At 37.5% G+C, this 23,055-nt stretch overlaps 1 protein-coding gene across 1 annotated transcript; it reads right to left on the reverse strand.

Moving 5' to 3' along the window:
- Positions 1–21,264: 21,264 nt before the first annotated feature.
- LOC130416995 (putative nuclease HARBI1) lies at positions 21,265–22,589 on the reverse strand. Its single transcript, XM_056742342.1, has 3 exons — positions 21,967–22,589; positions 21,643–21,860; positions 21,265–21,329 (listed from the first exon to the last, which is right to left on the reverse strand). The coding sequence occupies exons 1-3, from the start codon at positions 22,587–22,589 to the stop codon at positions 21,265–21,267; spliced, it is 906 nt and encodes a 301-aa protein (XP_056598320.1).
- Between the last annotated feature and the right edge of the window lie 466 nt (positions 22,590–23,055).

The raw sequence follows: 23,055 nt of genomic DNA on the forward strand, positions 1-23,055 counted from the left end.
TCATCAGAACGTATGTGTCTTGCCAACATAATTATGTCTTAACTGAATGCTTGGTGAACTGCCGGAGGAAATATTTGTTCCGAATGCCTTAACTCTCGATGTCAATCAAACAAATTCATTTAAATAAACATAGATAAAAATACCTATAGAGGTGGGTTTTAAATTGGTGCGTGCCAAATTTGGTGGAATTGGATGCACTAATTTGATTTCAGAAAATATCCCAATGTATATTTTTTTGTAATTTTCAATTTTATTTACATCTGAAACCTCTTGGTTTTGAATGTAAAAATTCACTTGATAAAAAGATTTTAATACAAATCTTCATTCAACTAATCAAAACACAGTAACAGCCACTACAATGATTTAATAGCTTCTCACTGGCTCGATTTAAAGTTTTAGATTACAAGTTACAATTTTTTTAAAACCAGTTCTGTTGGGTAAAACATTGCTGAGGAAAAATATGTTTACAGAAAAATCTGACCATACCATTGTTCTGCTACAGGATTAATTGAAAACTTTGACACACATTGAATGGCTCAAAATGTCCCGTTTTGAAGGGCTCTGAATATGTTTCTGATGTAAGAATGAAATACTTCTAACACAATGAGTCAAACTTGAATGGAACCCAAACTGTTCCTTTAAGTGGACGGGCCTTGAAACTGGATACTGCGCAATTTCGGTAAGTTCATCAAGGCAAGACTCCAGTTACGGTTAGAATAAGCTAACAGTACGGGAGTATGGCGGATGGTGGCAACCGATACAGTAGACGAATTAACGATCTTCGAGACAAAATGAACGCCCAGTTCAATCGGGTACTTAATGAAGACCCCCAGAGGAGGAACAGACCAGTTTTCTGGATAGGTATGTGACCCCATTTAAGTAATTATATGTATTTGGGTATTTAATATAATAAATATATATAAATATATATAAGTAATTTTTACCAGTTATTTAATAATCAAATTTTTTATTTATTCATTATTTACTTAACCACCAATGCACACGTGGTAAAGAAATGTCAATAATCACAGAAATAATAAAATATACTTTAACGATATACTTGCATATTTAAACGATACACACATTTGTGAATGAAATGCTTATTCTGTAAAGAGTTATCACAGGGATAAGGTGTTTTTGTATGCAAAACCAGGTAGCCAGATAGCATTTTAGCATGTCTGGTTCCATCGCACAAATCTAGGGGTGGGTACCAATAGAGGGTATGCATCGACGTCATTTCCACGAGAGGGTGGCAAAACACCCATCCTATTGGCTGAGAAAAATAGGAGATATAAAGAAACTGGGAGAAAAACACGCAATTATTTGCTGAAATTAAAAGCAGTTGGACTCGACGGTGATCCATTCGGCTTCACTACGACTTATAGGAATGTTTTGCCACCCAGGGGGCCGCGCACAGGCGGGCTCACGTGGTGTTGACGTGGTAAGTGACGATACATCCATACCCTCTATAGACCAATTTGGAGTCGACGTCACGGTTATGTCACTGGTTGTATTAAAACTGTGGAAAACAAAGCAGCAATGAGTGAAACGGAGGAGACAATTGCTTTAAAAACTTGTTTTTGTTGTTGTTGAATGTCAGAGTAGGAATGTTATTATTATTTTAATATTATTATTAGTTTAATAATTTACACCATTTTTTGGTATGCTGAGTTACAATTTTTTTTTACATTTGTAATGTAATTCTTAAAAAAAACTGTTATTGAACATTACTCATAAAGAGTATGTCAATGCACCACACAAATTGTACGCAGTAGGGCTGTGTTCATAACTTGTCTTTTAGTGAGTGAAGGCATAGCAGTACATCATGATTAACCGCTAACATAATTTACTGCTAATAAGACTTAATTAAATTATTAAGGAATGTACATTCTCCAAAGGCATCTATTTGCCACAATACTTACATTATATAAATTATACACAGTTGTCTACAAAACTTGAGGAGACGTACTCTAAAATTGCTGTTTTGAAGGGGGCATGGATGTTGTATAAGGCTGTTGGTAAGATATTGAAGCTTCCTATTTTTAGCTTTTGTCTTATGTTGTCTACTGTCAAATTTGACTGACTTCAAGTATTACCTCTTTACTATCTTTTTCTTTAAGGTGAATCTGGACAAAGAATATTTTGTATTGTTCCGCCTGAGGCAGAAGGTTATACAGGTGCTTACCTCAATACAGTTGCACGTGGGAAGTCAACACTGTACATAGTACCAATCCAAGGAACTCTTGATACTTTAACTCTCCCCTAGTCTGCAAAGGAGTTTGAAAAAATGGCAAAAGCAGCATGCGATACGTGTTCAGAAAACATGCCAGTCCAGTTATTAGCGGCACATGTGATATTTTGCAAGACAGTAGAACTCTCCTCTGACTCTGATGAACAGTCAAGAAGTATAATTATATCATGTTTACTGCTATTTATAAAGGTTACACTCTAATGTTTTATTGATTTATTTTACACTTTAAGTACTCTAGCTATTTAGATCTTCCTTCATGTTTCAAGGGTTCTGACAAAGTAAGACTATAACATTCATATAGGCATTCATGCAATTCTCCTTTCACCTGAACTTTTGACCAATTTGACAGACTAACATAAAGGCACCATCTTATTATTGGCTTTTTTATGTGGTTACCATTAGAACAACTTGAAAACAAGCTAGTTCTTTCTCTGCCGAACAAGAATTCATTGCACATATTTTATACAAATTTAACAAATACAAATTTATAAAAGTTTTGAATAGAGATGTTTGGTTTTAAGTATTAGAGGAAAGGCCACAGGGTATTGGTGTGAACATAATAATAATAATGTTTTTATTAATGGGTTGCATTCAAGACAGCCTGTCCCATTTGTGAGCAGTCCCATTGATGTTGTGGAAATCCATGCGAGCTACTGTGGTGAAAGGTATTCCTCAGTGTTTCCATGCGTTATTTTCTGAAGCTACATTTAAATATCATACAATGATTTCATCTTGTTATGCTAGTAACAGTATCAAACCTTTAGTATGGCTAAAACATGTTACAGTAGATCGATATTCCCACAGATTTTGGGATGAGACAGAGGACATTGATTTTGATAAAAAAGAAGCTGATGAAACAGAGATCTATCCAAATCAATTTAAGATGCATTAAAAGGTATCAAAACCTTCTTCAGATTATTTGTTCCCTTTCGAGAGCCGGCACTTCGACATTGCGGAGAACCGCATATGAAACTCCTCCCCTTTTTCACTTTTCCGGAAGTCTTATTGAATAAAGCCAGTAAAAAAACTGGCCAATTGTCGCAAGAATGCAACAGCATGCAAATACTGACGAATCCAGACTGTATAAATACAGTGCATGTGACGACAATCCTCAGAATCTTCTTTTTCACGCTGCCATCATTGAAGACGCAACTGGATACTTCTTCACCGCATCTGATGGCTTCTTTCTGTTGTCTTTGCGCGGGTCCCATTGACCCGCAGGATACGCACGAGCACTGCATTGCCTGCCTGGGCCTGGCTCATGTGGAGGCTGCATTCTGCAAGTCCGATTGTGCGCACTGTGCGGACATGCCGGCGCGTGTCTTGAGAACTCGCAGGAACATCGCTCGTGGAATAATAGGGTCGAAGCTCACTGCCACCAACGAGTCGCTGGTGAGTCTACCCATTCCAGGGGGGAGCGGCGACGACACGGCTCCGGGCCTCCGTCCTCTGCCGTCACCCCATTCCCCGGTCCTCTACGTCGATGAGAGTCTTCGTCCCCCGCCTTCCGTCGCGGGTGCCATTTCCTTCGACGATGAGGATGAAGATAACTCCATGTCCATCTCAGCTTCGGACAAGGACTGTGCAGGATCGGAGCGGGATCGCCCCGACCTAGAGAGCACCCCGGACCTCCACGAGGAGTTTATAGAACGCCGTTAGCAAGCTCGACATCACCTGGAGTTCACCTGAGGAGCCGGCAAAAAGTAAGCTTGACTCGTGGTACCTTCAGCGGGGCCGCCGTCAGGCCACATCAAAGAGGAGTGCGCCATTTTTTCCAGATGTCCACGAGCACGTGGTGAAATCGTGGTCTGCTCCTCAGCCGGCGCGCATTCACGCTGCTACACAGCCTATGTTCGCGCACGTGGTCGGAGTGGAGGCCCACGGCTACGTGCGCATGCCACCCGTCGAGGAGACCCTCGCCGCACATTTTTGCCCTTCCACTACCTCGTTGGGCTCGGACCCAGGCCTGCCGTCTGCTTCTGAGGAAACTTTTTCCCACGCGATCCCCTTCGGTGCCACCTTGGGACTTAGCGCTGGTGTTGAAGGCTCTCTCTTCTCCCCCATTCGAGCCTTTGGACACGGCTTCCATAAGAGGGCTCACTCTAAAAACTGTTCTCCTTCTTGCCCTTGCTTCGGCTAAGCGCATAGGGTATGTACAAGCGCTCTGTCGGAGCTGATTTCATTCGTTTTGGAACCGGCGACTGCAGCGTCACTCTCTGGCCGAAATCAGGTTATGTGCCAAAATCTATGTCTACCCCATTTAGAGCACAGGTCATTTCTTTGCCCGCTTTGTTTTCTGAGTCGTCAGACTCGCAGAATGCTAGCGCTCAGAGAGCGGTCTGCCCGGTAAGGGTTTTACCGGCTTACGTTGATCCCACGGCTGGCTTTCGGCAGTCTGAACAGCTCTTCGTCTGTTTTGGTGGGGGAACTAAAGGTCGGGCTGTATCAAAGCAGAGGCTCTCTCACTGGGTGGTGGACGCCTTTACCTTTGCCCTTTTTAGAGGGATTCCGTGCTGGCTCTTACTGTTGAGGTGTCTACCCCGTTTTAGCGCAGCCCACTGCATTTGTTGGGTTTGGATATGTAAATTTAACAGGAGCCCGATCTAGCAGTTCATTGGCCTGTTCAGTGATTTAGCAGTTCATTGGCCGGTTTAAGCCAATCAGATGTTGACGCTTAGGGTGACCTCGCGAATGGTTAAAATTGTATGCTTCCCATGCTTGTGTTTTTTTCTGGCTGATTTTGCAAGCTCTCACGGCGGGATTGTACTACAGTTCCATATGCGGTTCTCCGCAATGTCAAAGTGACCGCTCTCGAAATGGAACGTCTCAGGTTACTTTCGTAACCTTGGTTCCCTGAGAAGCGGGAACGAGACATTGCGTAGATCGCTGTGTTCGCCGCTCACTTACAAATAATGGTAGATAACGTTGCTATCTGCAACTCTGTTTTGTTGTGCAATAAAAATTATGCAATAATTACAAAATAATTAAAATAAATACAATTACAAAATAATTAAAATGACGACAATTTATTGAGAAATTACAGCTCTAACCTTGCCCTAGACCTAAACCTAATGAATGAAAATTAATTTTAAATCTTAAATCAATTTCATTTAAAACAAATGCTTTTATGATCTCTAATGTGCTAGAAAAAGCTTTAAGTGCCATTTCGGCAAGAGGTTAATTAGACCCGGTCTCCAGTGCCAACTCAGTAGACTTTACAGCCTACGCCACTGCAGTCTATGGTTTACATCGCATCATTCTTTGCACGTTCTCCGTTCACATATCAATCACATGTTGATGGGCGGAGCTAGTGCAAATGGTCTCTGCAAATAAGGTAGGGTATTTTTACTCTGTGTAAATCGACACTCAGATAGTTTAATTCGGTCTCTTTTAATCAATTATTGCAGGTTAACATAATTTGGTTTCCCATGAAATATGAGCTTCTCCCAAACGCAGTCCACAAATGGCATCTATGCAGCTATTAAACAAACAATAACGCAAATATTAACACTTTGAAAATAGTAATTATAGTAAGTTCTGTCACTTCGAGTGTTTAAATTACAACATTCTTAATTTTATTCAATGATTGTTACTTACAGGCATAAATCAAGATTCTTATTTTGGTGACTAAGAGACACATAGTGGTGAAAAGTACATGCTGTATATCTAATTCCTGTAATGCTATTTCTTCCTGTTGGATATGTTGTCATGGAGGAATTCCATAAAAAATAGCAAATTAATTAAGTAATTAATTAATTAAGTAATTGCTCATTTTAATAAATTTGAGTCAGATGATTACAACATACTCAAACTTTAATTTACTATTCCAATAAGAAAGAATACACTTACTTTCAGTTGTCAATATAAAAACATTAAACTGGTTTTACGTTCAGGCAGACGCGCGCGTTTTGGACCCTATGGAACGCCGTTACAGAAACAATACACTCAATGCGATTTTTAAAGTATCAATGTTACGCCGCTAGTTTTAAATGTAAATGTAAAAGGTTTTCTAGGCGACCTGAATTCAGCGTGTTGGTGTGTTTGAAAAATGCCCTGTGTCATGAATGCCAACATCATAGAGTCGACCCAGTAACCAGTTCTTATCAGGACGCCGAGTTGAAGTATCTTCTCAGTGCTGTTTTTAGCGAAAGCGACGACGGATCACACGATAACTTGCTATCAAGTGTTTGCAGAAAGTCAGCTAGCGACGATACGAAACTCAACAAGTCCACACAGACAGACAGACGATCGTGAAAAAGACAGAGTAAAAGAGCTTCACATGGCATCTTCACCTGCACTAGTTACGGAAAACGACTTGAAGAGAAATCCAGGTCAGTGACAAAATCAACATCCCAAAATAAATCATCTACTTAAAAATATAGATTCAGATAAATGACAAACGGTTATTTGCTGACTCGAGTCCAGCACAACATCAGGCTTGTTTTATTTAGCACGTGTTAATCTCAAGATTTATCATGTTCGAATCCGTTTTGTAATTCCCCTTAATCTTCCTGTTAACCTTCCGTGGCTCAGTGGTAAGAGCATTGTAAGAGCACTGGTTCGATCCCTGCTGTTTTATTTACTGACTTTAACACATTTTCATTCTGTTGAATCGCACTTGATGAACTGAACCCCTCAACATTATATGCTTATTTATTATATGCTTTATTATAAAATAAGATTATTTTGTTAAATTGCAAACATCACTGCTATCAATGTTCATGTGAGACAAAGAAATAAGATCAAGTGTTCCTTCTGTATTTTCTGTTTATAGGACAATTTTCATCGCTTTATAAAGAGGGCAAAATTATAGGATCGGAAGTCTGTGGCAAAGTGTATGAGGGAACTGGCAGATCCAAAGGCCAAGAGGTAGAAAGGCCTTCGCTTTATTCATCAAACATTTTAAAGTGGTTGAAGATTCTTCACATGTGTAATTCCATACACGTTAAGTGTTATGATCCAGATATGTTGATATACCTCTGTAAAGCTGACATGTGGTGATTACTCATTGCAGTTTGCCATCAAACATATTGACCGTGTGCCTTACAGTGGATCATCTAAGAAGATTGTGAGTTGACAGGATTTCATTTGTAAAGTGGGGTCCAAAAACTTTAACAAATTGAGAGGAAATCTGAAAGATTCTGCACTTAAGTATTTCTAGATTGCAAATCAGATAAGCAAATTTGACATGTAACACATTTTGCTAAAGATTTCTATTTGTTGTGAAAGATTCTGTTTGAAACATTTTAATAGCACGCTGAACAGGAAACGTCAGGTTTTGGGCACATCGTGCATCTTTCATTAAAAGAGGGGAATTCCAAATAAGGTAATTAGGAAAATGCATTTGTGTGCATCAACACAAATGATTTTTGAAAATAGAAAACCCTGCCTACCGTCTGCTAACCTTTTTTTCCAGCCTGGACATGACTAGCCTCTGTTGAGCGAAGTGGCTATAAATCTGCAGCTACTCAAACTAGAGAAATGCCCAACATTGTAGAAATGTCAGACTGGTTTGTAGAAGATGGTAAACACATCGTCATTTTGGAAAATCCACATCCCTTCAAGATCATAATGGACATCTGAAGGAAACGGAGGCCCATCATCTCATGCGTCAAGCAGTGAATGCAGCCAAACACTGCATTGAACACCATATCACCCACGGTGACTTACACAACCAAAACGTCCTGACCAACACAAAGATGATGGAGCTCAAATCAATTGATTTTGGATTCAGCCATCTAATCCCAGTCCATACATGTGAAGGGGAGATGGAATAGACTCAATATTGTCCAAATGTACAGTAATGAAGTGATCCATTATACTGTGACTTGAAGGACGTTTGCTAATGAAATGTTTGCTCACTTTGGCTTGCATTACAGAGCGAATTAAAGGGGTTGCGAAGATGGTCTTTAATTTGGGTCGTCTGCTCTTAATGATGACAACAATTAGTCAGGTCAACAGTCAGTGCAGCACATATTGTTTTATCTATATGGTGTTTTAGAGACACTTGTTTGATTTAGTCAGATGAGTTAACACTCACTGACTCTCCTGCTTTAGCAGGTACATTTTTTAACTGTTCAGTAATAAAGTAATATTTTTTCCCACAAAAAAATCTTGGTGGGTACCAAGACCCCCTACGTGAACAACCGTAGGGCAGAGAAGATCAGCCAGATAAGGCAGGAGCTGCGGGTCCTGAAGCGGCAGTACAAGGAAGCGCGAGACAAGAAAAGAGATGCACTATCAAAACTTTGTGGCATCCTGAGGAAAAAGCTTGCCACGCTACAAAGGGCAAAATGGCACTGACGGCAGGGGAATGAGAGGGCCAAGAGACGGTCTGCCTTCATTGCGAACCCCTTTGGAGTCACCAAGCAGATGCTTGGGCAGAAACAAAGTGGCCACTTCGTTTGTCCCAAAGAGGAGATCTACCACCATCTCTACAATACCTACAGTGAGCGGCTCGGGAGGACAACCTAGTTCCCTATAGACCTTTGATAGATCCCCCAGGACCCAACACGGACTTCAACAGGAAGGAGCCCAATTGGAAGGAGGTCCAGGAGGTCGTCAAGGTAGCCAGAGCCAGTTCTGCTCGTGGACCAAGTGGACAGCCATACAAAGTGTACAAGAGGTGTCCCAGACTCCTTCTACGGCTTTGGCAGATCTGAGCAGGTGAGAAGCCTAAGCCCAACCAAGGGGGGCAGTGGGACTCCTTGGAACCGCGCCAGACTGGCAGATGAAGGCTGACCTTGGGAAGCAGCTTAGATTCTCAGAGCACATCATGGAAACCACCCGTAGACCAGACATAGTTCTGTTCTCAGATTCAACAAAACAAGTGTTTCTTTATTACATGTGTTACATTTAATGTTTCTTTTTTGTAACGCTCTGTCTGCCCTTAGGGGCCGGCATGGCGTTTACCAGTTTGTGTGATTTATATAATTCCTTACAGCTGTGGACCCTTTACGATGCTCTTAAAGGAAGACGCTTCGTTACACTCAAGGGCGAGACTGGAGCGATCGTCCGGGCAGAGCTTTGCTCTTTTGTTACCTGATTAATTTCTTCCCATTCAATGTTTGTTCCTACCGTATGTTATTTAAATAAACCCTAGACCGAGCTTTGTGTTGTCTCCCTCTTAATGTTATGGCAGTGGCCGTAACACTTCTGGACCTGACAGTCCCCTGGGAGGAGCGTATGGAAGAGGCCAATGAGAGGAAGCGTGCCAAGTACGCTGACTTAGTGGAGGAGTGCCGGATATGGGGGTAGCGCGCCAATCGAGGTGGGCTGTAGAGGCTTCGCAGCACGATCTCTCTGCAGAGCATACAGTCTGCTTGGCATCACAGGAGCACCTCAGAGAAAGGCGATCAAGAACTCACAGAGACAGCTGAGAAGTCCTCTAGATGGATGTGAATCAAGAGGGGTGATCCGTGGGTACACGGCACATATACACAAGTCAGGACTTGATCAATCTCGGCTGGGTCGCCTGGGTGAGGTTGTATGATGTTGAAAGACCCAAACATCCAATGACCTCAGGGTCCATCACTGATGATGTGTAAGTGCATCAAAGATATATATTTAACCAATATATTTTCTATTTTTTCTTTCGTTCTTTTAAACAGTGTACAAAAAATGTACGTGTTTTCCTACAACTTTTTTAAATAATATAAAATGTTTATTTTATATAGCGCCATTAATAGTTTCCTTCTCAAAGCGCTGCGCAAAAATCAAACAATAAATCACACATTAATAAAGCAGCACAACAAAATACTGTTAAAAACAAAGCAAAAGATACAGTCAAATAAAAGCAGTTCTGGGGTTTTATAAGTGGCTAGAGAGTTTGCTTCTCTAATGTTTATCGGGAGAAAGTTCCAGATCTTAGGAGCATAAGCAGAACATGCTCCATCACCCATGGGGTGAAGCAGTGTCTTGAGCACATTTAAAAGATCATACTGAGAAGACCATAGAATTCTACAAGGTTTGTAAGGAATTAAAAGATCAGACAGGTATTGAGGAGCCAGGTCATGCAATTCCTTAAAAGTTAACAAAAGGATTTTAAAATCAATACGGTATTTGACAGGGAGCCAGTGTAAAGACTCAAAAACTTGTGAAATATGATCACTGGATCTAGCCCCAGACAGAATTCTAGAGTTTTTGTACATATTGTAATTTGCTAATTGAGGTTTTAGATGCTCCAGCAAGAAGTGCATTACAATAATCAATATGTGAGAAAACAAAACAATTTTATCAACCTTTCAGCAACTGAGATGGACAGCAAAGGACGTAAACGAGTAATATTTCTCAAGTGGAAAAAGGATGTCTTTACAGAGTTCTGAATAAAAGGCTCAATTGTTGGCGAGGCATCAAAGATGACTCCAAGTTTTTTAGTTTGCTTTGAAACTCCAGAGCAACACCATTAGTAGACATTGTCATAGGGCCGGCATTGTGCAGTTGATGGGGAGAGTTTAAAGACAAAAAATTGCCAGACATCCGGTTCTTGTCACAGTAACACATTTAAGAGAGATACACAGTGTCCACATTTTGGCCTGATCTTGAATGAACATTAATCGGTCTGTCATCAGCATAAAAATGAAAATTAAGATTGAGCGATTTTAGTTATCCACCAAGTGGATAAATATACATGCTGAGAAGTAGATGACCCAAAACTGACCCCTGTGGAAAACCATTATATAAGGGACTGACCTTGGATCTATAGCCACCCATACACACAAACTGTCTGCGATCATTAAGATGAGACCTGAACCAGTCTAGGACTGTCTCTGATAGACCAAATACATATTCAAGGCGATTAAGTAGCACTGCATGGTCAATGGTATCAAAAGCTGGAGCTAAGATCAAAGAAAATGAGAAGGGATTGCGAGCCAAAATCAGAGGCTATTAGTAAATCGATAGTAACTTTGAGCAACGCAGTCTTGTGCTGTGCAATTTCCGGAACCCAGATTGATCGGGCTCAAGTAGATTATTTTCTATTGAGTGGTTTTCCCTCTAAGAGTTTAGCCAGAAATGGAAGACTCGAGATCAGGCGATAGTTAGAGAGTTCAAGTCAGTGCTTTGCTTTTTTTAAATGGGAGTGACTGCAGCAGTTTAAGTGGTACAGCCACCACATAGTTGACAAATAATCATTTATTATAGCAAGCACTGAAGGACAAAAATAATCAAAGCATGATTTGAAGAGACTTACAGGGGAGAAGGTTGAGTGTGCAGGTGGACGTTTTCATTTGAGAGACTTGCCTGCAGAGTGTCTCAGATTGTACTGGATTAGATTTAGAAAATTGCCTAGCGGAGAAGGTTAATGAATTAACAGTTGAAGCAGCAGACACCAAAGAACTGCATATGAGTTTGTGGACATGACTGAAGAAACTGAATCTGATCAGACTCTGGAGGCATCTGCATTGAGTAAATTTAATTGTGTGGAATAGCCCTCTAGGATTATTTTGATTATTTTAAATAATAAATTAATAAAATAATGATCTTGCAATATCAATATCCACTATAATGTGCCAGGCGGTCCCTCCAAGCTTGTAAATCACGCTTAAGCCAGTACAACGCCACTTTTGCTCAAATTCACGGCATGCAACCTTCTCTGAGCGCAGATCATCGTTATACTAGGGGGCTGACCGTATAAATGAGACATGTGTTTTTAGGGGAGCAAAGACTTCTAAGTCGGATTTGAGAGCATTATGAAATGATGAAATTTTATCCTCAAGGGAAAAAGAGGACATAGCATTTAAAGCAGAGGAAATAGCATTTAAAGTAGAGAACTGAGTTTGCAAAAACACCATGATCAATCGACTGCCATTTACAAAATGTAACAGTATGAGCGTACTAATATAGAATATTAATATTATAGAGTGTACTATTATAAAATAAAATATTATTATATTTTAAATGGTATTTTAAACTGAAATACAGAATCGGGTGTGTTTGAATGGGGTCTAGGACCATGTTTGCCCACCACTCACACACCGCGTGTTAATATCAAACGTGGATCATGAGCGTCTCGTGCATAAAACACATTCTTACGTTAAAAGAAGTTTCAGCTCGTGTCTACACTGGCGAGCGACGTGATGCATAAAAGACAATGGACTGTATATTTCCACTAATGCGGAGCGATTTGAAGCAATATGTCGATTTGAAATAATAAAATCGGGGAAAGCACAAATTGGAATTAATTTCCTTGCAAGATTTGGATGTGTGTGTATACAACTGTTGCGGCTGAATACACTTACTAACCTACTGTGTAGTTGAAGTAAACAATAAAGTATGTCCGAATCCTGGTTACGCCCAGCGACTGATACTTGAGATAGTCTTCTATCCCATGAGCCCAAGGGACAGGAAAAGTTCATACAGGAGCATGGCGTAGAACTGTGAGGCAGGTGTTTTCAAAAGTGAGTGATACTAGCCAACAACGTGTATCTTTCAGTTGCAGTCGCATTTCTTAAAGTGCTGTAGCGTTGACATGTAAGATGCTACACAGTGAAGTAAATTTGGGATTTTGGGGCTTGATGAATCAGAGAAGCAAACACAATGATACAGACGAGCCAGTCGTTAAGCGAATGTGGGCAACCACGTTTATGTATTCTGAAGTCTCCGTTTCATCTGTTTACATGGAACATTTAACATTAAAAACATTTAACAAAAGACTAACATTTTTTGATGTTAGTTTCGTCATTTACAGATTTTTGACTCTTTCTACATAAATGACTTTATGAAACAGTGATGAAATATGTATTCTTGAGTCTCAGACCTTTCCAAAGATATAATGTTTGTCATGATAAGATAAGAATTCACATACAAAATCTTGAAGTTGACTTCATGGCTTTCCATTGTTTGATCCCAGTTTTGTCATATACAGATTTTTGACTCTTACTACATAAATGACTTTATGAAACAGTGATGAAATATGTATTCTTGAGTCTCAGACCTTTCCAAAGATATAATGTTTGTCATGATAAGATAAGAATTCACATACAAAATCTTGAAGTTGACTTCATGGCTTTCCATTGTTTGATCCCAGTTTTGTCATACTCAGATTTTTGACTCTTTCTACATAAATGACTTTATGAAACAGTGATGAAATATGTATTCTAGAGTCTCAGACCTTTACAAAGATATAATGCTTGTCATGATAATGTAAGAATTCACATGCAAAATCTTGAAGTTGGCCTCATGGCTTTCCATAGTTTGATCCCAGTTTTGTCATATACAGATTTTTGACTCTTTCTACATAAATGACTTTATGAAACAGTGATGAAATATGTATTCTAGAGTCTCAGACCTTTCCAAAGATACAATGTTTGTCATGATAAGATAAGAATTCACATGCAAAATTTGAAGTTGGCCTCATTGCTTTCCATTTTTGATATAAGTTTTGTAATATACGGATTTTTGACTCTTTCTACATAAATGACTTTATGAAACAGTGATGAAATATGTATTCTAGAGTCTCAGACCTTTACAAAGATATAATGTTTGTCATGATAAGATAAGAATTCACATACAAAATCTTGAAGTTGACTTCATGGCTTTCCATTGTTTGATCCCAGTTTTGTCATACTCAGATTTTTGACTCTTTCTACATAAATGACTTTATGAAACAGTGATGAAATATGTATTCTAGAGTCTCAGACCTTTCCAAAGATAAGATGTTTGTCATGATAATGTAAGAATTCACATGCAAAATCTTGAAGTTGGCCTCATGGCTTTCCATAGTTTGATCCCAGTTTTGTCATATACAGATTTTTGACTCTTTCTACATAAATGACTTTATGAAACAGTGATGAAATATGTATTCTAGAGTATCAGACCTTTCCAAAGATAGATGTTTGTCATGATAATGTAAGAATTCACATGCAAAATCTTGAAGTTGGCCTCATGGCTTTCCATAGTTTGATCACAGTTTTGTCATGTATGGATTTTTGACTCTTTCTACATAAATGACTTTATGAAACAGTGATGAAATATGTATTCTAGAGTCTCAGACCTTTACAGAGATATAATGTTTGTCATGATAATGTAAGAATTGACATGCAAAATCTTGAAGTTGGCCTCATGCTTTCCATTTTTTGATATAAGTTTTGTCATATACGGATTTTTGACTCTTTCTACATAAATGACTTTATGAAACAGTGATGAAATATGTATTCTTGAGTCTCAGACCTTTCCAAAGATATAATGTTTGTCATGATAAGATAAGAATTCACATGCAAAATCTTGAAGTTGGCCTCATGGCTTTCCATTGTTTGATGATAGTTTTGTCATATACGGATTTTTGACTCTTTCTACATAAATGACTTTCTGAAACAGTGATGAAATATGTATTCTAGAGTCTCAGACCTTTACAAAGATATAATATTTGTCATGATAAGATAAGAATTGACATGCAAAATCTTGAAGTTGGCCTCATGGCTTTCCATTGTTTGATTATAGTTTTGTCATATACGGATTTTTGACTCTTTCTACATAAATGACTTTATGAAACAGTGATGAAATATGTATTCTAGAGTCTCAGACCTTTCCAAAGATATAATGTTTGTTATGATAAGATAAGAATTGACATGCAAAATCTTGAAGTTGGCCTCATGGCTTTCCATTGTTTGATTATAGTTTTGTCATATACGGATTTTTGACTCTTTCTACATAAATGACTTTATGAAACAGTAATGAAATATGTATTCTAGAGTCTCAGACCTTTCCAAAGATATAATGTTTGTCATGATAATGTAAGAATTCACATTAAAAATCTTGATGTTGGCCTCATGGCTTTCCATTGTTTGATCCCAGTTTTGTCATATATGGATTTTTGACTCTTTCTACATAAATGACTTTATGAAACAGTGATGAAATATGTATTCTTGAGTCTCAGACCTTTCCAAAGATATAATGTTTGTCGTGATAAGATAAGAATTCACATACAAAATCTTGAAGTTGACTTCATGGCTTTCCATTGTTTGATCCCAGTTTTGTCATATATGGATTTTTGACTCTTTCTACATAAATGACATTATGAAACAGTGATGAAATATGTATTCTTGAGTCTCAGACCTTTCCAAAGATATAATGTTTGTCATGATAAGATAAGAATTCACATACAAAATCTTGAAGTTGACTTCATGGCTTTCCATTGTTTGATCCCAGTTTTGTCATATATGGATTTTTGACTCTTTCTACATAAATAACTTTATGAAACAGTGATGAAATATGTATTCTAGAGTATCAGACCTTTCCAAAGATATAATGTTTGTCATGATAATGTAAGAATTCACATTAAAAATCTTGAAGTTGGCCTCATGGCTTTCCATTGTTTGATTATAGTTTTGTCATATACGGATTTTTGACTCTTTCTACATAAATGACTTTATGAAACAGTGATGAAATATGTATTCTTGAGTCTCAGACCTTTCCAAAGATATAATGTTTGTCATGATAAGATAAGAATTCACATACAAAATCTTGAAGTTGACTTCATGGCTTTCCATTGTTTGATCCCAGTTTTGTCATATATGGATTTTTGACTCTTTCTACATAAATGACTTTATGAAACAGTAATGAAATATGTATTCTAGAGTCTCAGACCTTTCCAAAGATATAATGTTTGTCATGATAAGATAAGAATTCACATACAAAATCTTGAAGTTGACTTCATGGCTTTCCATTGTTTGATCCCAGTTTTGTCATATATGGATTTTTGACTCTTTCTACATAAATAACTTTATGAAACAGTGATGAAATATGTATTCTAGAGTCTCAGACCTTTCCAAAGATATAATGTTTGTCATGATAATGTAAGAATTCACATTAAAAATCTTGAAGTTGGCTCTCATGGCTTTCGATTGTTTGATCCCAGGTTTGTCATATACGGATTTTTGACTCTTTCTACATAAATGACTTTATGAAACAGTGATGAAATATGTATTCTTGAGTCTCAGACCTTTCCAAAGATATAATGTTTGTCATGATAAGATAAGAATTCACATACAAAATCTTGAAGTTGACTTCATGGCTTTCCATTGTTTGATCCCAGTTTTGTCATATATGGATTTTTGACTCTTTCTACATAAATGACTTTATAAAACAGTGATGAAATATGTATTCTAGAGTATCAGACCTTTCCAAAGATAAGATGTTTGTCATGATAAGATAAGAATTCACATGCAAAATCTTGAAGTTGGCCTCATGGCTTTCCATTGTTTGATCCCAGTTTTGTCATATATGGATTTTTGACTCTTTCTACATAAATGACTTTATGAAACAGTGATGAAATATGTATTCTAGAGTATCAGACCTTTCCAAAGATATAATGTTTGTCATGATAAGATAAGAATTCACATGCAAAATCTTGAAGTTGGCCTCATGGCTTTCCATTGTTTGATGTTAGTTTTGTCATACTCAGATTTTTGACTCTTTCTACATAAATTACTTTATGAAACAGTGATGAAATATGTATTCTAGAGTCTCAGACCTTTACAAAGATACAATGTTTGTCATGATAAGAGAAGAATTCACATTCAAAATCTTGAAGTTGGCTTCATGGCTTTCCATTGTTTGATCCCAGTTTTGTCATATACAGATTTTTGACTTTACTACATAAATGACTTTATGAAACAGTGATGAAATATGTATTCTAGAGTCTCAGACCTTTCCAAAGATATAATGTTTGTCATGATAATGTAAGAATTCACATACAAAATCTTGAAGTTGGCTTCATGGCTTTCCATTGTTTGATCCCAGTTTTGTCATACTCAGATTTTTGTCTCTTTCTACATAAATTACTTTATGAAACAGTGATGAAATATGTATTCTAGAGTATCAGACCTTTCCAAAGATAAGATGTTTGTCATGATAAGATAAGAATTCACATGCAAAATCTTGAAGTTGGCCTCATGGCTTTCCATAGTTTGATCCCAGTTTTGTCATATACAGATTTTTGACTCTTTCTACATAAATGACTTTATGAAACAGTGATGAAATATGTATTCTAGAGTCTCAGACCTTTCCAAAGATATAATGTTTGTTATGATAAGATAAGAATTGACATGCAAAATCTTGAAGTTGGCCTCATGGCTTTCCATTGTTTGATGATAGTTATGTCATATACTGATTTTTGACTCTTTCTACATAAATGACTTTATAAAACAGTGATGAAATATGTATTCTAGAGTCTCAGACCTTTCCAAAGATATAATGTTTGTCATGATAAGATAAGAATTCACATGCAAAATCTTAAAGTTGGCCTCATGGCTTTCCATAGTTTGATCCCAGTTTTGTCATATATGGATATTTGACTCTTTCTACATAAATGACTTTATGAAACAGTGATGAAATATGTATTCTAGAGTCTCAGACCTTTACAAAGATACAATGTTTGTCATGATAAGATAAGAATTCACATTAAAAATCTTGATGTTGGCCTCATGGCTTTCCATTGTTTGATCCCAGTTTTGTCATATATGGATTTTTGACTCTTTCTACATAAAAGACTTCATGAAACAGTGATGAAATATGTATTCAAGAGTCTCAGACCTTTACAAAGATATAATGTTTGTCATGATAATGTAAGAATTCACATACAAAATCTTGAAGTTGGCTTCATGGCTTTCCATTGTTTGATCCCAGTTTTGTCATATATGGATTTTTGACTCTTTCTACATAAATTACTTTATGAAACAGTGATGAAATATGTATTCTAGAGTCTCAGACCTTTCCAAAGATATAATGTTTGTTATGATAAGATAAGAATTGACATGCAAAATCTTGAAGTTGGCCTCATGGCTTTCCATTGTTTGATCCCAGTTTGTCATATACAGATTTTTGACTCTTTCTACATAAATGACTTTATGAAACAGTGATGAAATATGTATTCTAGAGTCTCAGACCTTTCCAAAGATATAATGTTTGTTATGATAAGATAAGAATTGACATGCAAAATCTTGAAGTTGACTCATGGCTTTCCATTGTTTGATCCAGTTTTGTCATATACGGATTTTGACTCTTTCTACATAAAAGACTTTATGAAACAGTGATGAAATATGTATTCTAGAGTCTCAAGACCTTTCCAAAGATATCATGCTTGTCATGATAATGTAAGATTCACATGCAAAATCTTTGAAGTTGGCCTCATGGCTTTCCATTGTTTGATCCCAGTTTTGTCATATATGGATTTTTGACTCTTTCTACATAAATGACTTTATGAAACAAGTGATGAAATATGTATTCTTGAGTCTCAGACCTTTCCAAAGATATAATGTTTGTCATGATAATGTAAAGAATTCACATGCAAAATCTTGATGTTGGCCTCATGGCTTTCCATTGTTTGATCCCAGTTTGTCATATATGGATTTTTGACTCTTTCTACATAAAGACTTTATGAAACAGTGATGAAATATGTATTCTAGAGTCTCAGACCTTTCCAAAGATACAATGTTTGTCATGATAATGTAAGAATTCACATACAAAATCTTGAAGTTGACTTCATGGCTTTCCATAGTTTGATCCCAGTTTTGTATATACGGATTTTTGACTCTTTCTACATAAATGACTTTATGAAACAGTGATGAAATATGTATTCTTGAGTCTCAGACCTTTCCAAAGATATAATGTTTGTCATGATAATGTAAGAATTCACATAGCAAAATCTTGAAGTTGACTTCATGGCTTTCCATTGTTTGATCCCAGTTTTGTCATATATGGATTTTTGACTCTTTCTACATAAATGACTTTATGAAACAGTGATGAAATATGTATTCTAGAGTCTCAGACCTTTACAAAGATATAATGTTTGTCATGATAATGTAAGAATTCACATTAAAATCTTGATGTTGGCCTCATGGCTTTCCATTGTTTGATCCCAGTTTTGTCATATATGGATTTTTGACTCTTTCTACATAAATGACTTTATGAAACAGTGATGAAATATGTATTCTTGAGTCTCAGACCTTTCCAAAGATATAATGTTTGTCATGATAATGTAAGAATTCACATACAAAATCTTGAAGTTGACTTCATGGCTTTCCATTGTTTGATCCCAGTTTTGTCATATATGGATTTTTGACTCTTTCTACATAAATGACTTTATGAAACAGTGATGAAATATGTATTCTAGAGTCTCAGACCTTTCCAAAGATATAATGTTTGTCATGATAATGTAAGAATTCACATACAAAATCTTGAAGTTGACTTCATGGCTTTCCATTGTTTGATCCCAGTTTGTCATATACAGATTTTTGACTCTTTCTACATAAATGACTTTATGAAACAGTGATGAAATATGTATTCTAGAGTCTCAGACCTTTCCAAAGATATAATGTTTGTTATGATAAGATAAGAATTGACATGCAAAATCTTGAAGTTGGCCTCATGGCTTTCCATTGTTTGATCCCAGTTTTGTCATATATGGATTTTTGACTCTTTCTACATAAAGACTTTATGAAACAGTGATGAAATATGTATTCTAGAGTCTCAGACCTTTCCAAAGATACAATGTTTGTTATGATAAGATAAGAATTCACATGCAAAATCTTGAAGTTGGCTTCATGGCTTTCCATTGTTTGATCCCAGTTTTGTCATATATGGATTTTTGACTCTTTCTACATAAATGACTTTATGAAACAGTGATGAAATATGTATTCTAGAGTCTCAGACCTTTCCAAAGATACAATGTTTGTTATGATAAGATAAGAATTCACATGCAAAATATTGAAGTTGGCCTCATGGCTTTCCATTGTTTGATGTTAGTTTTGTCATACTCAGATTTTTGACTCTTTCTACATAAATTACTTTATGAAACAGTGATGAAATATGTATTCTAGAGTCTCAGACCTTTACAAAGATACAATGTTTGTCATGATAAGATAAGAATTCACATGCAAAATCTTGAAGTTGGCCTCATGGCTTTCCATAGTTTGATCCCAGTTTTGTCATATATGGATTTTTGACTCTTTCTACATAAATGACTTTATGAAACAGTGATGAAATATGTATTCTAGAGTCTCAGACCTTTCCAAAGATATAATGTTTGTCATGATAATGTAAGAATTCACATTAAAAATCTTGATGTTGGCCTTATGGCTTTCCATTGTTTGATGATAGTTCTGTCATATACGGATTTTTGACTCTTTCTACATAAATTACTTTATGAAACAGTGATGAAATATGTATTCTAGAGTCTCAGACCTTTCCAAAGATATAATGTTTGTCATGATAATGTAAGAATTCACATTAAAAATCTTGATGTTGGCCTCATGGCTTTCCATTGTTTGATCCCAGTTTTGTCATATATGGATATTTGACTCTTTCTACATAAAGACTTTATGAAACAGTGATGAAATATGTATTCTAGAGTCTCAGACCTTTACAAAGATATAATGTTTGTCATGATAAGATAAGAATTCACATAAAAAATCTTGAAGTTGGCCTCATGGCTTTCCATTTTTTGATGTTAGTTTCGTCATAAATGGATTTTTTCTTTCTACATAAATGACTTTATGAATTTGATGTTTTTTTTTAATGTACGATGGGGTGGAAGGATGTCGACCCGTGGATCTTTAACATTTGTCTTCCCTCTAAAAACTATGGCGTTCTCAAGCTTAGACCTGGGCCCGTATCCCTAAAGATTCTGAGAATCCTCTCAGAGAGCTCCTAACTTAACCTAAAAATTCCTTGCCAGGAGTTTTAGATTAGAAGTGATTCCAGAACATTTTCAGTGAACTCTGAGCAAGGAATGGATGGAAAATCCTATTTTAGTGAGGAGGTGTGGTTGACCCCGTTGCTAGGTATGAGTCATTATTTCAAAAGCCGTGATTGGTTGATCCTACAAGTTTGATGAAACTTTTGGTGATAATGAGCAAAGAAGCCATTTCATGTGTTATCCATGCTCATTGTATTAAATTAATTTAATCAAAACAATAAATACACTAGGCCTATGTATTTCTGTAGCATGGAGACATCACAAGAACCGGGCCCATCAAGTTTGCCGACAAGATTGCCGCCTGAACCATCTGCAGCTGCTACTCAGGATAGCCCGGCGGATCAAACACCATTCCCATCTTAAGCACCTGCTCCGTCAGCATCCCTGCAGGAGAGAAGATTGCAACTCACAATTGATGTGTTTGAACAACAAAAAAAAGTCCTTTCCCTTCAGGAGGAATACTACCGCCTTAAAATTGAACACCTAAAAAATAAACCATTTACAGATTGTGTTCTGTGTCTTGCATTTAACAATTGCAGGTGATGTGCAGTAAAACTGTGATAGTTCTTAATACCATCACAAGTTCTCAAATGACATGGGGCTACAGCCTGCCTGAAATGTACATTTGTGAAGTTTGCCCTGTAAGGCAGTCCACTCTGGGCTAGGTTCCCCTGTGGAATGTGAATATCTTCTTCACCACCATCCTCATCGTTGTCTTCATCCTCATCCTCATCGCCATCCTCCAGAGGTTCTGCAATTTGTCTAACCTTGCAAATATTGTGTAATATTGCACAGGCTATGATGACTTTGCTGACTTTTTCAGGCCTCAGCCGCACCTCTCCGTGGAGAACATGAAAGCGCCTCTTAAGCTGGCCTACGCCACGCTCCACCACCGCTCTTGTTGTCTTGTGGGCCCTACAATAGAATACAGACCTTTAATTATTTTATGGAAATATTGCACTTGGATGCTCTAACATATTGGTTGCATTTTATTCCATGATTTTTGTATTGTTTGGCTTACCTGTTATAGTTTAATTGGGGCCCTTGGTGTGGCTTGAGGTAAGGTGTAAGGAGCCATGGTTTGCATGGGTAGCCACTGTCCCCTAACAAGTGGCAATTAGCTGGCACATAGCGTCTCTCAAAAAGCTGTCTGATGCCACTCTCAGAGAGTATTCTCGCATCATGTGTGGAGCCTGGCCATTTAGCCACAATGTCCAAAATCTTACAGGCCGCATTGAACACTATTTGCACATTGATGCTGTGGAAATTCTTCCTGTTAACAAAGACTGCCTCGTCCTCTGATGGCGCAATTATTCTCACATGTGTTCCATCAATTACACCCACAACGCCAGGGAATCCTGCAATGTCCATAAATGCCCTTTTATGTGTGTGTAAAGTGCGGGCATCCAGCGGGAATGAAACAAATTGTGTCACAATATTAGGTTGTGACAAAGCTGTCAGTGTTTGGGTGATGACTCTGCTGACGGAGGATTGGGACAGACCCAAGTCATCACTGCTGCATTGTTGCATTTTCCCTGTTGCCAAATACCTCAGGGTTGTGATTACTTTCTTCTCCGGTGTAATAGCGTTGTGGCGTCGAGTTGGTGATGTAATTGCATCTCTAAGGAGGTCCACCACAAACATGATTCCTGCACGATCCAATCTGTAGCGTCTCAATAATTATCTGTCATCCAGTGTTTGCAGGACATCTCTCCTGCCTCCTCTGTTGGCCATTTTGTGCAGCTGCTTAGGGGAACTCCTAAGCCACTAAAAGTCCTCTTCCCTGCTCTTAGCAGATCTCGCCTTAGGAGCCCTTTTAAGCGCTAGGAATCTTGAGGAATAGCTTTTATATTAACTGGGATTTTGGTGTCACTTTTAGGGGAAATTCTAAGAAAACATCATGACTCTAAGAATTTTCTTAGAATTTGGCCGCTAGGAGCCACTTTTTGCACAAAAATTCTTTAGGGATACGGGCCCTGATTGGAGCATTTGTGTTAATGAGTTTTTTGCAAATAAAAGTGCATTTGAATTTGAGCCACATAGTGTGACATTCATGTCTGTCCCTGGTCTTGTTTTCCCTAAGGACCTTTTCCCACGATCCCATCATTGA

The sequence above is a fragment of the Triplophysa dalaica genome, unplaced genomic scaffold (genome assembly GCF_015846415.1).
Source record: "Triplophysa dalaica isolate WHDGS20190420 unplaced genomic scaffold, ASM1584641v1 Contig6, whole genome shotgun sequence".
Taxonomy (NCBI): Eukaryota; Metazoa; Chordata; class Actinopteri; order Cypriniformes; family Nemacheilidae; genus Triplophysa; species Triplophysa dalaica.